This window comes from Strongylocentrotus purpuratus, unplaced genomic scaffold, assembly GCF_000002235.5.
Source record: "Strongylocentrotus purpuratus isolate Spur 01 unplaced genomic scaffold, Spur_5.0 spur5_scaffold_15, whole genome shotgun sequence".
Taxonomy (NCBI): domain Eukaryota; kingdom Metazoa; phylum Echinodermata; class Echinoidea; order Camarodonta; family Strongylocentrotidae; genus Strongylocentrotus; species Strongylocentrotus purpuratus.
In genome coordinates, this window is record NW_022145600.1 from 761,916 (window position 1) to 779,444 (window position 17,529).

Sequence of the window (17,529 nt, forward strand, 5' to 3'; positions counted from 1 at the left end):
GTTACATCAGGATGAATCAATGCACCATCATTTCTGAATAGGCCCCTCCCTCTTTCTCCCCTCCCCCTCTCTCTCTCTCTTTCTCTCTCTCTCTCTCTCTCTCTCTCGCTCTATCCTTCTCCTTCTCATTTTCTCGAATTTTCTTTTTTTACCTTTCGAGTGGAGAACGAAAGTGTCCCCGTGCCCCAATTCTGCCAAACTATTTCTCATATCGCTTACTACAGACAATTTCACTGCTATAGACACACAAAGTAAATATCTCATCTGTTATAGTTTTTGAAATCTTAAACTGTATTTCATAACATCATTCATCCTTCGTAAATCAAAACAATTAATTGCGATAAATACTATGAGATTGGCAAATATACAAACTCTTTTGCTAAATAACCACTCAAAATATATATTTATATATGTTACACTAAATATATATAAACATCAAACAATGATAATCTGTTTTGTTGCACCATCAGAGGACGCCATTACATACATATGCCCATAAAATGCAAGAACAAAAACATCTGACGTTCTTCAAATATAATAGAAAATAATTTGGCTTTGTTGAGCTTGAGGCGTCACAGCTTGAAAGTTAACATTGTGCCTCAGATGTCCACTCATAAAATAAATAACTCTAATGTTTAAAGTGGCCAGTTTCATATGAATAATTAAGTGCATTAGAATGAATTACAGCTACATCGAATGAAATCAAACTTGGGAAGAAAATCAAGTAAAACGTGATTTAGATTTGATGAGGTGTTTTTTCTATTTCAATGAGAAGCAACAACCCAATCACCCAGTCGGAAATTAACTAAAAAAATATATATATTTTATGATAACAAAGTTGAGGACACAATAGTTTTCATGATATCAGACTTGTAATATCTTCCATGATTACCTTGTCTGAAAGGGAGTGTATCATGGCAAATACTGGCCATCTACGTCTTCTTTTGGACAACTGCACGGAAACGAATGGACTTGATTAACTGGGTCAGCGCGCGCTAGCGTTCGCGAAACAGACCGAAGTTCTCCTTACGCTTCGGTTTCGCGTATGTTGCACGCAGTTGAATGCTGCGGTCGCGTCGTGCGTAGTCGTTTAACCCGATTGACCCCGAGTAGGGCCACGGGAAAGAAACTCGTCATGATACACTCTCTTTAAATGTGTCACATTCATTTTGTAAAAGAAAATTGAGAGGATATATCAAAAATGAATGCTTGGTAAATGATAGTTATCCTATGAGTATGATGTTGTTTGTACATGAACATCACAATGAAATAAATAAATGCCATTTTGTAACTATCTGGATACACAAAGTAGCGCTTGTTATGCCGTAGATAACGGATTCGAAAATATATTAACGTCTGTGTCAGGGGGTACATTTGGATCGACAACTGTTGGAACATCAGCCAGCGGTAGAGGGCGCTCGTCGTCTGGTGTTTGAACGTCATTGACCTTAGTATACTTGTCGACCATTTCTCCATTTTGGGCGTATTTCATTGTCAGGTATCCATTTGGAAAGGTTGATTTTTTCTTTTTGCATTGACATTGTTCCGGATCAGTCTGGTTGGCAACACCTGTGAGCTGTGTTTCCATCATGGTTTTGTCGTTACGAGACGATGGTTCAAATCCCTCTGTCAAACGCAGTGGTATTCCCCTGTCGTACTGTTCATAATCATCAGTTTGGTGAATGTGGCTGAAAGCCCAATGCCTTTTGACCGTGAGGAATATCCACAGTACGAACCACATGACGATGTATAAACTATCAAAAACAACACAACCCAGCATCCTCTCATCACCAGAGAATCGATAAACGGTCATGTATTCAAGTATGAACGGGGTCTTGCATGAGATGAAGACGACAAGAGCACATATGGCTGCAATTTGTGGCAAAAATCCATTATACTTGAGAACGAATAATGTCTCAATCGGCACATCGTCATCAGATCTAGTTCTCCTCATCTGAACATGCTTCAAACGACCGTACCCGTACAAATACAAAATGGCCGCTGCTACGAACACGGCGATATTGTTGATTAAATATGCCGGGATTAAAGATGGACCGGATGAAAAGACGGGTTGCGTGCCAATGTTGTACTTTTCCCAGCCAAACCAGTGTAGTTTATAGAGCAATGACATGCCAATGAAACCTAATGCATATTGCACTGCATTCATCATGAGTTGTATTGAAATTAAGAGCGCGAAACCTTTGTGACACGCCCAAAATACGTCTGCGTAGCGGATGGCGTAGATGAAGAGTGGTATCACGTAATTGAGGTAGTTAATAGTGACTACAACTGCGCTGAAGGATTCATCAAGGGATGAGACAGGATTAGACTGGTTTTGTGCTGACGGTGTTGTCTCGGTGGGTAAGATCGATTGATACTCGATAGATGGAGCGACGAATGCATGGATCCGGAGATGGGTAATATTTATGGAATCCTCGACGAGAAATATCTCCCCAACTTCCGATTTCCAGATCATTTCTGAAAAAACAAGAAATTTACAGAAAAACGTAACCTCGAAATTCACAAGTTAACTTTCAATGCATGAGAAAGTGAAGTTTTGTTTACAATTGGATATCAAGATCTAATTACCTGTCATAATACTTATTTTATAGTAAATGGAAGGAAATGAGAGTGAAAAATCAGAGAAAGATATTGGCAGAGAGAGAGAGAGATAGACAGAGAGGGAAAGAGAGATCAAAGACAGGGACAGAGAGTGGGGGTAGAACGACAACAATATTTCACAGATATCTCGTAACTAGTAATGTTGATCTTAGTAAATGTTGTTCTTATATCAATACACATCACTGTAGGCCTACTGAGGTACTAAAATGTGTGTAAATGGTAAGGGCTCAAACCTGGAGGTAGAATGCCGGATTGAATGGCTCTAGCTTGGAGGAAGATGACAGGTAGAAGCAGACAGAACGCTGATGTGATATGAATAGTCGCTCCAATCGGTCCAAGATGCTTCCTACATGACTTCACGGTCTGGACCACCAGGCGGATGACGTGAGCGATGGTCTCCTCATCATTGTCGCCATCGTTTCGTTGATCGTCCTTTGGAGTCTTAGTCTCGTCAGATTTCTTTTTCTTTCGCTTTCGTTTGGTAGCTCCGAGTTTGGACTGGTCATTAGCATGGTTTCCCACCTTGAAGTATTGGGTAGGTATGAAGGCTGTGATGAGGAGAGCCGCCATGATGATCAGGCACAGGTACAGCCTGCACAGATGGAAAAATTTTAAGAGGGAAACAAGATCAATGTAAATTTCTATTACACTCGTATTGTCGAGCCTAGCAAAAGTAAAATGTTTGCATGAAATAACTCGCCATTGCACATACGTCGCCGTTTTCACGAACCGGCACAAGCCACCGAAATCCCTTCAAAATGTAGTTTTTATTTTTTTTGCATTTTTAGCATAAGTTATCAACAATCTTTCATCTCACCAAATTTCAGCATCCAAAACGCTTTAGTTTTTGAGATATCCATGGTTACACAAATGACAAAAACGACACACGAGCCAAAAAGCACGATTCATATTTTCACGAACCGGCACGCGCCGTTATAAGTCAATGGGCTGTGCCGGTTCGTGAAAATATCTTTGCGCTTACAAGACCTAGACGACGCGACACAGGCGGTTGTGCCGGTTCGTGAAAATAAAATACGCGCTAAGACAGCGCGAGCGCTTTTGTCTTGCGCGTAAAGTTACATAGGAAAAACGACACAGTGGCTTGTGCCGGTTCGTGAAAATATTTTTGCTACGTAAACAGCAAAATAATATTTTCACGAACCGGCACGAGAGTCCAAAGCTTCGTAATATTAATAGTAATTGTCATTATGCTTAACAAATGGAATGTATAGAAAATACAGAATATTTTCCTTTCATTGATATGTATAATGTGATATAAAATTTGACATAAGGCATGTTTCTGGCGAATTCAAAACGGGCTAAACGTAAAACGCGTTTTTCTCAGAATGTACTTATTTCGTTGCGCGTTGGGCTGTGCCGGTTCGTGAAAACGGTTTACAATACTGTATTGTTTAACGAAGTTATACTGTAACAGTATAACTTCGTAAATGAAGCCTATGACGACAGTGCGTACTCATGATTAAAAATAAACGACTATGGTACCGGAAACCACTGGATCATTGTTCCAGAGTAATAGTAAAATCCCAGAATACTGGCAAGGTTGGTGGTTTGAGTAATTAAGAAATGAGAAGGGATCGTTAAAATGGCAATCCTTGCAACATGTATTCCACTGTCGTTTTCTGTATGTAAAGCCCTTCTGCACTAGTTTGGCCAGGGGGATTAGACCTCCATGCAAGGTCACTGACAGGTGGCTATCTCATCAACTCAGCTCTCAATTAACATAAGAAAAAGAGGATCAAGGGGGACCAACAGGCACCGATTAGGTATTGTTTTCTATATAGAGGGAGCAAGTAGCTACACGTAGTACAGTGGGACTTTAAGCATTGTATATCAAATGTTGGCTGTTACCTCAGCTCTGGAGTGGGTCGTTCTCCTTCCGGCCATGTGAGTGAAGCATAGTGTTGGTAGCGACGGTTCCCATCGAAGACCAGGAACATGGTGATCACCACGGCAAGGTTGCAGTACCATATAGACTCCAGAGAGTTCAGTCGCATGCTTGAAGGGTTACACGACATTGCTGATCTGAAGACACCAACACCTGAAGCAGTATACCTCTAACACCTTAGCGGACTGAACACGGCCTGACTTGGAGATCAGAGTGGTGAAGGTTGATAAGTTCACTGTCTTCGGTATCACCGAAACATTACACGAGAAGTAGGAGAAATAGGAGAAGTCTTCAGTCAGTTTGATGTATTCACCCACCTTTTGTCCATGTAAGTATAGTGTTCATGTGTCTTGTGCATGCAAGTTTCACTATTTATTGTCAGTTTCTTTTTGAAATCTTCTTATTGGGAGACGTCTCAAGATAAGGAATGTGAGAGTTATGCTTCTCTTTGAAAGGAGATAAACTTCTTGAAATCGATAAGGAACGTTTGAAACACCAATCTACTCCTGATGTAGGCCTTGGATAGCAGCCATCAATGCTACATGAGGTTATAATCAAATTGGGTTGAATGCGACGTCATTGAGGAGGGACAGGGGGCATGTCTTGTGACGTCAAGGTATGTTGGTATGTTGAAACGAGCGGTATCATCTGTTGAAAAGAATAAGGATTAGAGACATAGATCAATACGACTGAAACATTATATGTATTCTTAGGTAGTCACAAATATATAATCCCATCATGTTTACCTTGTTGCTCATCTATGTACCAATCAATTATTTGGTCCAGAGGGGACCCTAAAACTTACGAGCTCTGTTCTTACCAGGGCCTTTTCGTCTTTCTGTTAGTTCACTTTGGTTTTATCATTGCCATAATTTTGTTTGCATTGTAAATGTGTAATGATCTAATGTTATGCTCTACATGTATGTGAGATTTAAGAGAAAGACGAATACATATTATCTTATCTTATTAGTACCTTTGGTCAGTCATCACTCGTTGTATGTCTCCAACTATAGCTTTTACTTCTAATCACAGTCAAGCCCGTTTTTAGAGGGCATCCTCTATGTAAAGGCCACCTGTCTATAGCGGTCACTCATACTGCCTCCTTGGGGAAGGCAATGAGTGTTGAAGGACCTGCCTGAAAGGGTCACCTGTCAACAGTGGCCACTTTTTTGTTGTTTCCCGTAGATGGCCTTTACTATACAGGTTTAACCGTTCAATGAAATACATTATATGCAGGACTTATTGAACGTTCATTGATTAAATTAAAATGATTCAATTGATTCAAGATGTAAACACAAAACAGGAACTTGCTGTACTACAAATTCATAATTCTTTGATTAAATAAGCTCAGTATAATATGAAGATGTTTCAATTGTTGTGCAGTCAAGCCGGGGAAGCGGTACAGTCGAATATTTTATTGGGCCATTAACAGAATTCATGTTTGCACAATTAGACGTTTACACCTTCGGGCCCTAGACGTGAATAAATTCCCATTGTATTTCACCTGCTACGTGTGATCGTATAATTAATGTCAAGTCAGACTGCAAAATGCATGCGATGGTTGGTGCTACATCTTTCCAGCCACGCCTCGGGCAAACATTATTTTACCCATTACATACAATACATCAGTTTTATTGCGTTCTTAACTGCGCTATTGAAACCTTTGCGTTTGGAAGCAATTCATGCTCAACGCAATGATTCATTTTGCATTCACTTTGTATATGGTATCACTCTCACACAGCGCATTAAACAACGTAACAGTTGCTGATGCCGCCATGCGTCAGGTCATAACGCCTTGTGTGCAACAGGCAATAAGTTCGTGTTATAACTACCATGAACTATTTCCAAACGTAGTAGCTGGTCTATTTTCAATGGTGAACGAATGAAATAGAACCTTGATCTGATTGTGAACTATAACAGCCAAATTGCGGACAATGAACTACCAACATGAGAAGGTTAATAATTGAACATTGGTCTCTGGATAATGTAGATGGTTTTGCTATGTAAACATTCATATGATGGAATGCTATAGTTTGCATTGGAAACATGTATGCTGAATTTTCCCGATCAAAGTGCGCATTATAGGTATAGAATCATTCATAAACGGATTGATAAATGATATTAAGATCTTGCATTCCAAATGACCAAACGAAAATAGACCGGTTTACTAACTTATTCGAATTGTGGCATACATACTTTTGAAACAAAGGTTGTTCTTGACAACCCGAAGGCTAGTCAAAGTTTTGCGAGACACAGCAACAAATAATGTATGTAGCCTGGATTCCAAGTATTGTAGTTCATAATTAATAATAGGTTAATGAAATACCTTGTCGCTAGGTCCCCATGAAAGAAACATCCATACATTTGGATTATGTAAGTAAGCCGGTCAGCCCAATGTTCGACTGGTCAGCAAGGAGACCACGAAAGCAAAACCTTAAATTATTTCTGAACAAAATGAAATGTATGGGCAGTTTCATGTAATGGTTTTTTATGCTATTCCCTGTGTAAAAGAAGTATCACACAAGATACAACAGAAGGGAAAGCGAAATGTTCTGTCAATTCATTTTCACGCTTTGGAAGAATCTCTTTGAAAATTACATGTAATACATGCATCTCCTGAACATGAGTACAAACCAAATGGGATAAGGGCGTGTTTGAGATAGGGCTATGCAACAGCTACCATCGTACAGTGTATATTTGCATTGATTACTTTGTCCGAAGAAAGAAGCGAATTGACACAAAGGAACATAAAACACATGTAATTGTTGATTAACTCAACGTTTATCAGGTAACATAAAGATGCTACTGATTAGGTGAAGTCATAAAATGTTCAGTTTGCTCTATATAATCATTATTTTTAAATTCCTGCCGAGGGGTGGTGGATCGAGTTACGTCATCAAGTAACATTTTAAAATGTTAAAACCTACTGTTTATAGTGATAGAGAACACAATAAAACGAGATGCTTATTGATGTCCTTCTACCACCAGTAGCGTATATACAGGGTCTCGAGGGGCACGTCCCCCAAACAGAGACAGAGAGAGAGAGAGAGAGAGAGAAAGGGGGGGGGGTGAAAAGATGGTAAGACCCCCTTTCAAGCCCTTCATCAAGTCGACGGCCTTGTTAATTCGCATTTCATTATTACAACTTGTTACCGTTATCACCCCCCTCCCTATGCTGCTAGTATACCCTCTCGATCTCTTTAACCATACTATGCCCCTGTCCGCTACAATAAGAGGCATATCTGAATGCAACACTCTCATCCTCAAACCCGCCATTTACAAATTATTCCAAACTGAAAACAGGATCTAATAGTTTAGGGTGATGTACAAGACATCTCTAAACCTGACGCGTGCTCCATTTTCCAACCACCTCCTTAATAAACAATCGCAAATTCGGTATAAACATGACAAATCGTAGGCATGGTAGGCGGGAACATTAGAACAGAATTGAGGAGATCCATACAAACGTCTGGACTTATTAGCGTTGATTGTTTCAGTCTGCAAATCACTGTTAAGGAATTGCTTACATAAAATTACCGTAGAGTTTCGGCTATAGGATTCCACAAAAGAAAGACATTTTTAAAAGGGGCACAAAAACGGTACAATAGTAGACGACCTAAAATAGGGGATAGATTTTAACATCTCAAATAGTAAAACTTTGCATCCTAAGCTAGCGACATCAACCTTCAAGAGGTGCAAATCTTGTGCACATCCATGGATGCAGAGTAAAGTCTTGTTCAGATAATACGAGGTCAACCGCCCAAAACCCGCGGTTTACCGGGGCATATATGAACAAGGCTTCAGAGTCGAACACTCAGGTTCAACTTGCATCCTGGGTAGTGCTACGCAACGCATTTTGCGTTTAAAAAAAATGTATATAGTTATATGTTTTCGAGTTTATATGAATATGACGAAATAATAGAAGGAGGTTGAAAGAGACAAGTACTTAAACGAGATATTATTCAAAAACATATGAACACTGTTATGCCTTTTCATAAGGAAACGGAATTACCGTAGAATGATCCGAGCAAATAGAGGAATGACCTTCAACTTATAATGACGTATACATGTGGTCAAGATGACTGATAAATAAAGTATATATGAAGTCTAAAGTTCTGTTTTGTTTTAAATTTAATCATGAACTTATCTTGGTATAAGGTCTATTCCAATGTCGAATCTAATTCAAGGAATTTGTTACATATTTGCTCTGGCCTTAATCAATAACAAAATACTTAAACATGGGTCTCTGCCCCCGCCTCCAATCGGCTCAACTTCCTGTAAAGATCTTTTTGGAAAAATGCAAAAACCTGATACAATTAGAAATTTAATCGAGATCATGAGAGGCGCGATGGCTCAGTGGTAGGTAGAGCAGTGTTCTCGTAACCAGGAGGTCCTCAGTTCGAAACAAAGTCGATGCGATAATGCCTCATCATAATCCCCTCGAAGGGGACTTAAAGTAGTCGGTAATCTGGTTGCTTATACCTATACGCATACACATGCTTTCTCAGCAGTGGGGTAAAACAAACCAGCAAACAATCTGTATCGAATTGAAGAGGAATATCTATTTTCTATCAAATAAATCAAGATGGTTTGAATTTTCAATAAATGATAATGCGCTTACTTCTTCAACGTTGAGCAACCAATGTGAACTATAGTCTGTTCATAACTTCATATTCTTCCATCATCACCATTAAATTGTATTCATGCTACTTACTAACCTTTTCGACATTCTATTCTTTTTTTATCTTTATGAAGTATCGTAAAAGATAGATTACATGTTATAGATGGGTTGAATTTTAAGTACCTGATTTATTAGTATCAGCTTATTTACATTTTGATTATCTGCAGATCTCCATCTATAATTTTCCCGTCTCCTTAAATCTATTTATCGTGTAGGCAATAAGTAAAAAGAATTTTGTTTTAAAAATAGAAAACTTCATTACGAGTGGCCGGTGGCAATTACAGTATTGTCTAAACGTGGTCTAAGCATGTCTGAGGCAAAAATAAACAGAAGTAAATTAAAATTATCGTATATTTTTAGGACATAATTTGATGTGAAAGGTCACTTGCGACATTGGCAAGGGATGGTGGCAACTTGAGACCTCACCCCCTCCCACACTGTCCTTCTGTTCTGTTTGAACCTAATCATGTTAACGTATATACATATACATATGGCTATACAATAATTCTTTCAATTATGGAATAAAATAACTTTATATTTAAGGCTTTCATTAATTTACAATATTGACAGGAATAAAAATAAAAGTAACAAAATGAATCTGAAGGTTATCATTACTCTGCTTTAGAAAGAAGGTGAAAGACTGATACTGAGAGAGAGAGAGAGAGAGAGAGAGGGGGAGGGGGAGAGAGAGATAGAGAGAGAGAGAAAGAGAGAGAGAGAGAGAGAAAGAAAGAAAGAGAGAGAGAGAGAGAGAGAGAGAGAGAAAGAGGGTTTTTAATATTTTTTTTGTTGGGAGGGGGCAACAAACTTGCAACGGCTTATAAAAACCAGTTTGCCATTCATTAAACATTATTACAAGGCAAAAATGTTGGCTTCCAAAACTGAATAAAGGCTTCAAAATCTAAATAAATACTTTCGAACTACAATAATCATTTGATTATCCAATCGCTTTTGACTGGAAAGCCGTATAGCGAATTCATTACAAATTACAAATCTCTACTTACATCCTTTTCATCCCCACCGTACGTAGGCTAAATAAAATGAATTTGGTTTTTGATTAAGCGTTGAATGTTCAAATGTCACGACAAGTATAGAATTGACTGATTTTTATCGTTATGCCTTGCATGACTGTCTATAGCAATGGCCTTGTACGTGCTAACATTCATTCATGCATTCATAAGGAAAGTACAACAGACGCGTCAAGATAGATTGCACGCAGAGACCGTGACATTAGAAATGTCAAATCCTCACAACCACCCCTCCCTACATTAGCTCCCCCTCCCTCTAACCATCCACCCTCCCTCTAAGCACCCCTCCCTCTAACCATCCATCCTCCCTCTAAGCTTCCCCTCCCTCTAAGCACCCCTCCCTCTAAGCTTCCCCCTAAAATAAAAATTTCCCTGTGCGAATTATACAAATGCAAAACAAATTGGCATCATAGAAGTATAATAATGCCATATGTTGTATTAAATTTATTATGATAATTGAATTCAGCACTAAATAGTGTTGCTCAAATCAAAGAAATTAATCGGAATAGAATTTATAGGCCTTGGCACAATATTTAATTAAATATACCGCTAGCAGCGATTACTGAGTAAAAGCGTAATTATAACCACCAATGCCGTGTTAGCTAACCCAGCGCAAAACCAGGGGGATACCAATTACATCTCGACATGGTTGGAAATCTTTCTGGAGGCGTTGCTTGTTTGTTGGTCTTCTAAAACATGACAGACAATGACATGTGCCCCCTTCCCACAAAATTGACAAAGGAGGAGGGAGATATATAGAGAAAATGGACAGAGGTGGGACAGGGGAGAAAGGGAGGGGGAGAGAGGGAGGGGAGGGAGAGAGAGGGTGAGAGGTAGGAGGAAGAGAGAGAGGGAGGGAGGAAGAGAGGGAGGGAGAGAGAGAGAGAGAGAGAGAAAGAGGAAGAGGAAGAGGGGGAGGGTGAGAGGGGCAAGGAGAGGAGAGGGGCGTGAAAAGATGATCACACTCCTCTTTCCACGCCCCGTACAATATTTATTTTAGTCAAATACATTTCACTATTAATGTCTTAATACCTGCATCTTTCTAAATAATTACTCTCGATTAATCGCCCAATCATCATGCTAAAGGGTACAATATAAATGCCAGCGAAAGGTAATTTTACTTAGTGCATACCGTTCTGAATCAAATCAATACCACATCATTCACCACAGAGCCTGATAATCGTGTTAATCTATTCGTTCTTACATGTACATACCTGCATCAATAATTCACAATTTAGCATACACATTAACATATTATTACAGTAGAGTCTAGACATTGATGCAAACACGAACGTTTTTTAATTCGCTGTGAACAGAGAACTGAATTATTAAAAATAACCATTCCTCGTGTCTTTATCCTGATTGCTCAATATCGTCTGGTGTTGTTTTTTCTTGTCTTAAAAGCTTTGACTTTATAATTATGTTTTTCTTTTTGAAAAATCAAGAGGCCATATGCGTGTATCATTCTTTGATTCAGGGAAAAGAACACAGTAATATCATTGTCATTGCATCCGTCATTCAACAATTGATGTCTAGGATGTCGGTAATAATAAAGATTCTGTGGTTGAGGAATTATAGTGACAGGAATAATTATCAAAGATTCACGCATACTTTATGGCCTCGGTTTGTTAAAAAAATGATTTAAAGTTCAAAGTACCATATTACGAATAAAATTACAAAATAAGTCATAAAACTTTAGTACTTAAAGCAATTTTATACTATTTTGTATGATGTATAAAGTTATGGTTGATTATATATAAAAAAATATAATATAAAAATAAAAAAACATAATTTTCTTAAACCATTTATCATTCAAGTAGTGGTACTGCTGCAGTTACGAATCGTGCTGTAGTTAACATATTCATAATTTGATTTGATTTGATTTGATTTATTGGTTTCTGCATCTTTTTTTCTTTTTTTTCATCATACATTTTCATGAACATAATATGGTTTGATACAATATTTTAAGTGTATATAATTTTATACAGATAATAAACGAGATTAAACAAATATATTGAATGCATAATTGACATACATTAGATGCATGAGGGCTACAGAAATAAGCAGAGTAGCTTGACGTGCCCGCAGCCCTCAACTTAGATTCAACAATAAAAAAAAAAATAAAAAAAAATGATAAAAATAATGATTATGTAAATACATAATACACGTCGATAATCATTTTTGGGCGCACGGCCAATTACAAATGGAATAAAACACCGGAAACTCGTGGTATACAATAGCCCTTATAAGCAGTACTGTTTTTCTTTCTATTGAGCATTCAATCACGTAAGAGGATAATGTTATCATACTACTATCAACATGCTCAAACAGTATCAACTAAGTGAAAATCAAGATCTTGTATGCTTTGATAAGACTGACACTGCGGTTACTATTCTATAAAGCCCTGTTGGTTAATTTGACAGTAGACCCTACTTGCTCCCTCTATATAGAAAACAATGCCTAATCGGTGACCATTGGTTCCCCATGATCCTCTTTTTATTATGTTAATTGAGAGCTGAGTCGATGAGACTCTGGGTGGTCTAATCCCTCCTAGCCAAACTAGTACAGACTACATCGCCGTTTGAACTCTTAACATGTTTAGTGAGCCCCCTCCCTACTAAAGAATCGGTAACATTTCCTTTTGGTCCTATATTTGCCCGGGACATACGGCCTTGATTTCGTGTTTTCTTCTTTCTTTCTTTCTTTCTTTCTTGTTGAGGGCGGGGAGGGGGAGGGGAGGAAGAGGGGGAGAGGGTATGCCAAGTGTGGTTTCGCTAGGTAGAGCCCCCTGAACATAATGGACCCGTAACCATGGTAGCTGAACGTCCCACCAATACAATCGATGCTTCCCCAAAATCAACCAATCGAAATTACACTAATTTTGTCCATCACCTATAGAAATTTGCAAACATTACAATGATGTATTAAATACGTTTTCCGAGGATGAATTCTATCGGATGTACACTAGGTTAATGAAATTGCACTTTAGTCGATTTCTCGAAAGTCTTCACGATTATGTTTTCCCATGTTTACCTGTTCTATTTCGGGTAAGTGTATGAAATACGTCAAGTTTCTCGTTCAAGTTCAGGGCCGTGCAATGACCGAGAAGTTCAATTAAATAGTCATATAGCAACGTGCTTTATTAATAAACTATGCATTAACTATCAAGCAATCGTTTATTTATTTCATTTTCATAAAAGTACAGTCAAAGCAAATAAACATTAATACAACAAAGCAATGAAAGTATAGAGTAATCAATATCATCGGCAATGTATAACAAATGTTTCACTTTACAATTTATAAAAAATGTTTCACTTTATAATTTATAAAAAGTGAAAAGGAGATAAAGTTGCTAGTAATATATTCGATTAATTGTTATGGAGCATAGATTAACATAACAAGGTTACTAACAAAATTAAAACAAAAAAATATCTTATTTTGGAAAAGAGGGATTCAGAAAATAAAGATTGGGAGGATTTTCCAATTGTATTTAAGATAATTCTTTTTGTTTAAGTCTTTTTTTAATGTTAAACTATTCTTTGTTTAAACATATTTGTGGCTTACACCCAGTAAATTGAAAACTGAAATTTCTCACAGGAAGCATTGATTTTATGTAAACTATTCTTGTTTAAACGTATGACCTGTGGTATAGTGATTTTCTTTTCGAATGAAGTTTTTACGTCCCATAAATGAAACAAATTACGAGGCCTAGTTTCATGGGCATGGATTTGGTTATTAATTGAGAACATGGCTGATATTTTATTAGGAAGCAAATATTGAAAATATTGAAAACCAAGCGGTGCGTTATGATATTTGAATAAATCAGAAATATTAAACGGAATAATAAAGTATAGAATGGGCATATTAATTAATCACTTACTGCACCTGTTCCCTTTGTATTTGTAATAAATCAATCGTAGTAGGTCCACAGTAAAGTTAATCAAGTTGGTCTGTATCATTATAGGTTTCTACCAGCATATCGAACACATCAAACGGGCCTACCATTTAATAACAGGTGCTGGCTATCATCAAATGATATCTCCCGTCACCTTACTCAGTTCAATCCACACACTATCACCATGCACGAAAGTGGTAAGCCTACAAGCGCGATGGATAGGAAAGCGAGATTCACACAACGCACCACACCAGACTCACAATTAGCTTCCAAGGTTTGTATTGGATTTATTGCTCGGGTTGTTAATTAATCGACAGAGAGAGGGAGGGAGAGAGATAGAGACAGTAGGATTTCATGTCATTACCATGTACGCGTGCTCAATCAGATTGAATCGTAAAGGGAAGCAATCGATATTATACCACACTCATACATCTGCATGATATGATGAACATAACGGCATCCATCCACTCTATGTTTGTGTGTGCTTGCTTAAATCAATACACAAATAGTTCGACGATGATCAACAAGCTTTCTTGTACTTACCAGATTTTTTGCGGGGCCCCGTAAAGCTTAGCTCTGCCATGTGTGGTTAATTCAAGACAGTGGATCGCATCTTTCTTGAACGTAACAAGAACAATAATGACACTATAAACCAAGATTCACGCTCCGTGTAATTATACAGTAGGGTACTAGGATACAACACGAACACCTCAATATGTGTTCTCACACAGATGCTACCTATGCATCGCTGTATATGCGTGTATATTCCTACCCCCTTGGGAATACACTGCACGCAGAAACAACTCAGCCTGCATGAAGACGTTGCGGAGGCTAGGAGGAGGCGTGAGAGATACTCGACTGCATCGAAGTTGACCGTGCTCGGCAAGTGTCGAAGTTCACTGAAGCTGACCTGATAGTCTAGTATGCAAGCTATTCACGAACTAGGCGCCGTTTCCTAGCCGACCAATCTTTTGAATGCATAAAATAATGCAGGCACATTGGCATTGCATTGTCAGTTCTACGTTTCGTAACGCGCGCGCGCGAAGGTTGTATGCTCAATGTCGTCTGCTCAGACACGACTGTGCTCTGAGGTCGTGGACTTTGATCTGTAATTCCTCCTTAAGAAGTTTGATTGTATTTGAAGTTACTCAGAACAGATTAAAACTTATGAAAGGCTTATCAACGACTCCTGCAGAAATGGTGACGCATAGGCTACTATGACTAACGGATATGTGTTAAATATTAACCCGCAACTTTATCATTGCTGTCTCTGTCACTCAGGGACTAAAGATTCAAGGTTTTAAATGATACATAATTAAATCTTATTATTTCTGAAGGTACATGCTTGCCGTTGTAAAATTCTTCATGTGAATACATGTGATATGTAAATTAATGTAATTATACAAGCTGTCAATACCCAGATGAAACGAAATATCCCAACTTAATGTTAACATCATAACAAAATGAAATTTACTGCTGTCTGCTGCATCATCTCTCTAAATCTCTTAAAGATAATTTCATAGAAAGTTCTCCTTTCGTCCAAAGTCTTCGTAGGCCCATGCCGATCCAACTTATCGGCAATGTTATACAACGCTTTAGTCATTCATGTATATCCTGACCAACTGAATATGATTGATGCCCCCCTCCCCCTCTCCCGCCCCTCCCCTAATCTCGTTCTACTTTCATCACACATTTTCACCTGTCTTTGTATCTGCATGTGTTATTTCTTTGTTTTATATTTATATACATGAATGTGTTTATGTCTTTTAACTGATTTTATAGTGATTATTGTTTTAAGTGTATAACCTCGTCTCATGTCTTTATGCTCATATCCTTCTTTTGATATTAAATTATATATATATTGATATCTTTTTTTCAGTTTTATATTTTTCATATACTTAAATTTGTATTAATATTCTTTATGGTGGTATTTTGTATTACCATTCATAATTTTTAAACTCAGTATTATAATTTCTTGATTCTTTGGAGAGGAGGAGGAGAGGGGGGGGGGGGGTGTGCACATATATGAACATCATGGGAGACCTGAAGCCCTGTTCAAAAGAGACCGGTATAATTTTTCATAAACTGGGAATCAAGAGGGAGACATACAATAATTGAGACGGATGGGAAAAGCCTGAGAGTGGGGGGGGGGGGGGGGGGCACGATTTGAAATACATGTACAAAAGTGCGTTTCATTATATAACTACTACCTACCGGGGAGTTTGTGGGAAGGAGCCACCTCAAATAAAAAGAAAAAAAATGCTGCGCCCTCTCTGTCATTACTCTTGTTGTACATGTTAGGCGATAATAATGATTATTATAGTATTTTTATAGCTGACATCAGGAGGGAACAAAAAATGAACTGTGTCCTAGGGGTCAAGGTTATAGCTGGGTCGTAGCTGACATAAATCGGAGGGGCTTCAGGGGAGGCAGTGACGGTGGTGTGGTAAAACGAAAAGTGAGGGAATAGCTGACATAAGACATATTGAAGGTACTATGTCCCCTTTTTGCAGGTATTAATATGTCACGTATGTCTAGTTAAATGTTAGCAGTGTCCTATAGTATTCAAATTATGCAAGGAAACCCGTTTACTTTCTAGACTTCACTGTCAGACACTTTTGAGTGAATAACTTGAGGGAAGTTCTGCATTAGTATTATCTTTCAAATGCCGTTTGAATTTAACCTTTTCATTTTTGTTTGGCCTGCAAATGTGACAGAGTACCAATAAGTGAAACCAGAGCATTGTGATTTTAATACTAAAGGCCATTCAATCAAGTCGGTCGAAAATGATATATTGCGCCCTCTCTGTCATAGCTCTGCTTGTACATGTTTTTGTTTAATAATAATAATAAACATACTTGTGGGCGAGACTCTTTCCATTTTTAGCCAGTAAAGACAAATGTATATTTGAAATCTGTAAAAAAAAAAAAAAAATATTGTTATTTGGAACTCTATTCCTCTTGGAATATCATCATGCAAGTTTGTTTGTTTGTTTGTTTGTTTATTTTATTTTAGCACGGTGGCATACTTCAGCGAATGGCTGTTCTTCAGCATGGCCGTGTATATAAAAGCAATCACAAATAATACAAAGAAACATACATTATAGATTAACATGGTTTTATCCATACAAACAAAAACATATATATATATACAAATATGTTGGAAGGCGAGAATCGGAATAAGCCCTAATTTAGAAAAAGAAAACGAACAGAGATAAAGAAATAGAAGAAAAATAAATCAGTGTTTTTGTTTGCTATTAAAAGTCAAATATGGTATTACAAATATTTATAAGCTCCTTTTGAAAGCATAGTAAGTTGGTTTATATTTAGTTTCTACCGGCAATTCATTCCATAGTTTTGCACCATAATAACTTAACTTTTCTTTTTGTCTTTCACAT

General features: G+C 37.8%; 1 protein-coding gene across 4 annotated transcripts; it reads right to left on the reverse strand.

Annotated features, from left to right (window-relative positions):
- Positions 1-270: 270 nt before the first annotated feature.
- On the reverse strand, positions 271-15,285 carry LOC582381 (protein tincar). Of its 4 annotated transcripts, none has more exons than XM_030985302.1 (4): positions 14,676-15,285; positions 4,492-4,724; positions 2,856-3,214; positions 271-2,478 (listed from the first exon to the last, which is right to left on the reverse strand). In XM_030985302.1, the coding sequence occupies exons 2-4, from the start codon at positions 4,656-4,658 to the stop codon at positions 1,319-1,321; spliced, it is 1,686 nt and encodes a 561-aa protein (XP_030841162.1). In that variant the 5' UTR covers positions 4,659-4,724; positions 14,676-15,285; the 3' UTR covers positions 271-1,318. The 4 variants fall into 4 exon arrangements, with proteins under 4 accessions (XP_030841162.1, XP_011665686.1, XP_011665684.1 ...); XM_011667384.2 differs by having other exon boundaries at positions 4,492-4,728; XM_011667382.2 differs by having other exon boundaries at positions 4,492-4,767; positions 14,676-15,284.
- Positions 15,286-17,529: the final 2,244 nt, after the last annotated feature.

What these genes read in the sequence shown, in the direction of transcription:
- LOC582381 (XM_030985302.1), bottom strand. Translation starts at nt 4,658, where the DNA reads ATGTCGTGTAACCCTTCAAGCATGCGACTGAACTCTCTGGAGTCTATA. An exon ending in CGACCCACTCCAGAGCTGAG is followed by an intron (nt 3,215 to 4,491) that starts GTAACAGCCAAC and finishes CCATCTGTGCAG; the next exon opens with GCTGTACCTGTGCCTGATCA. An exon ending in ATCCGGCATTCTACCTCCAG is followed by an intron (nt 2,479 to 2,855) that starts GTTTGAGCCCTT and finishes TTGTTTTTTCAG; the next exon opens with AAATGATCTGGAAATCGGAA.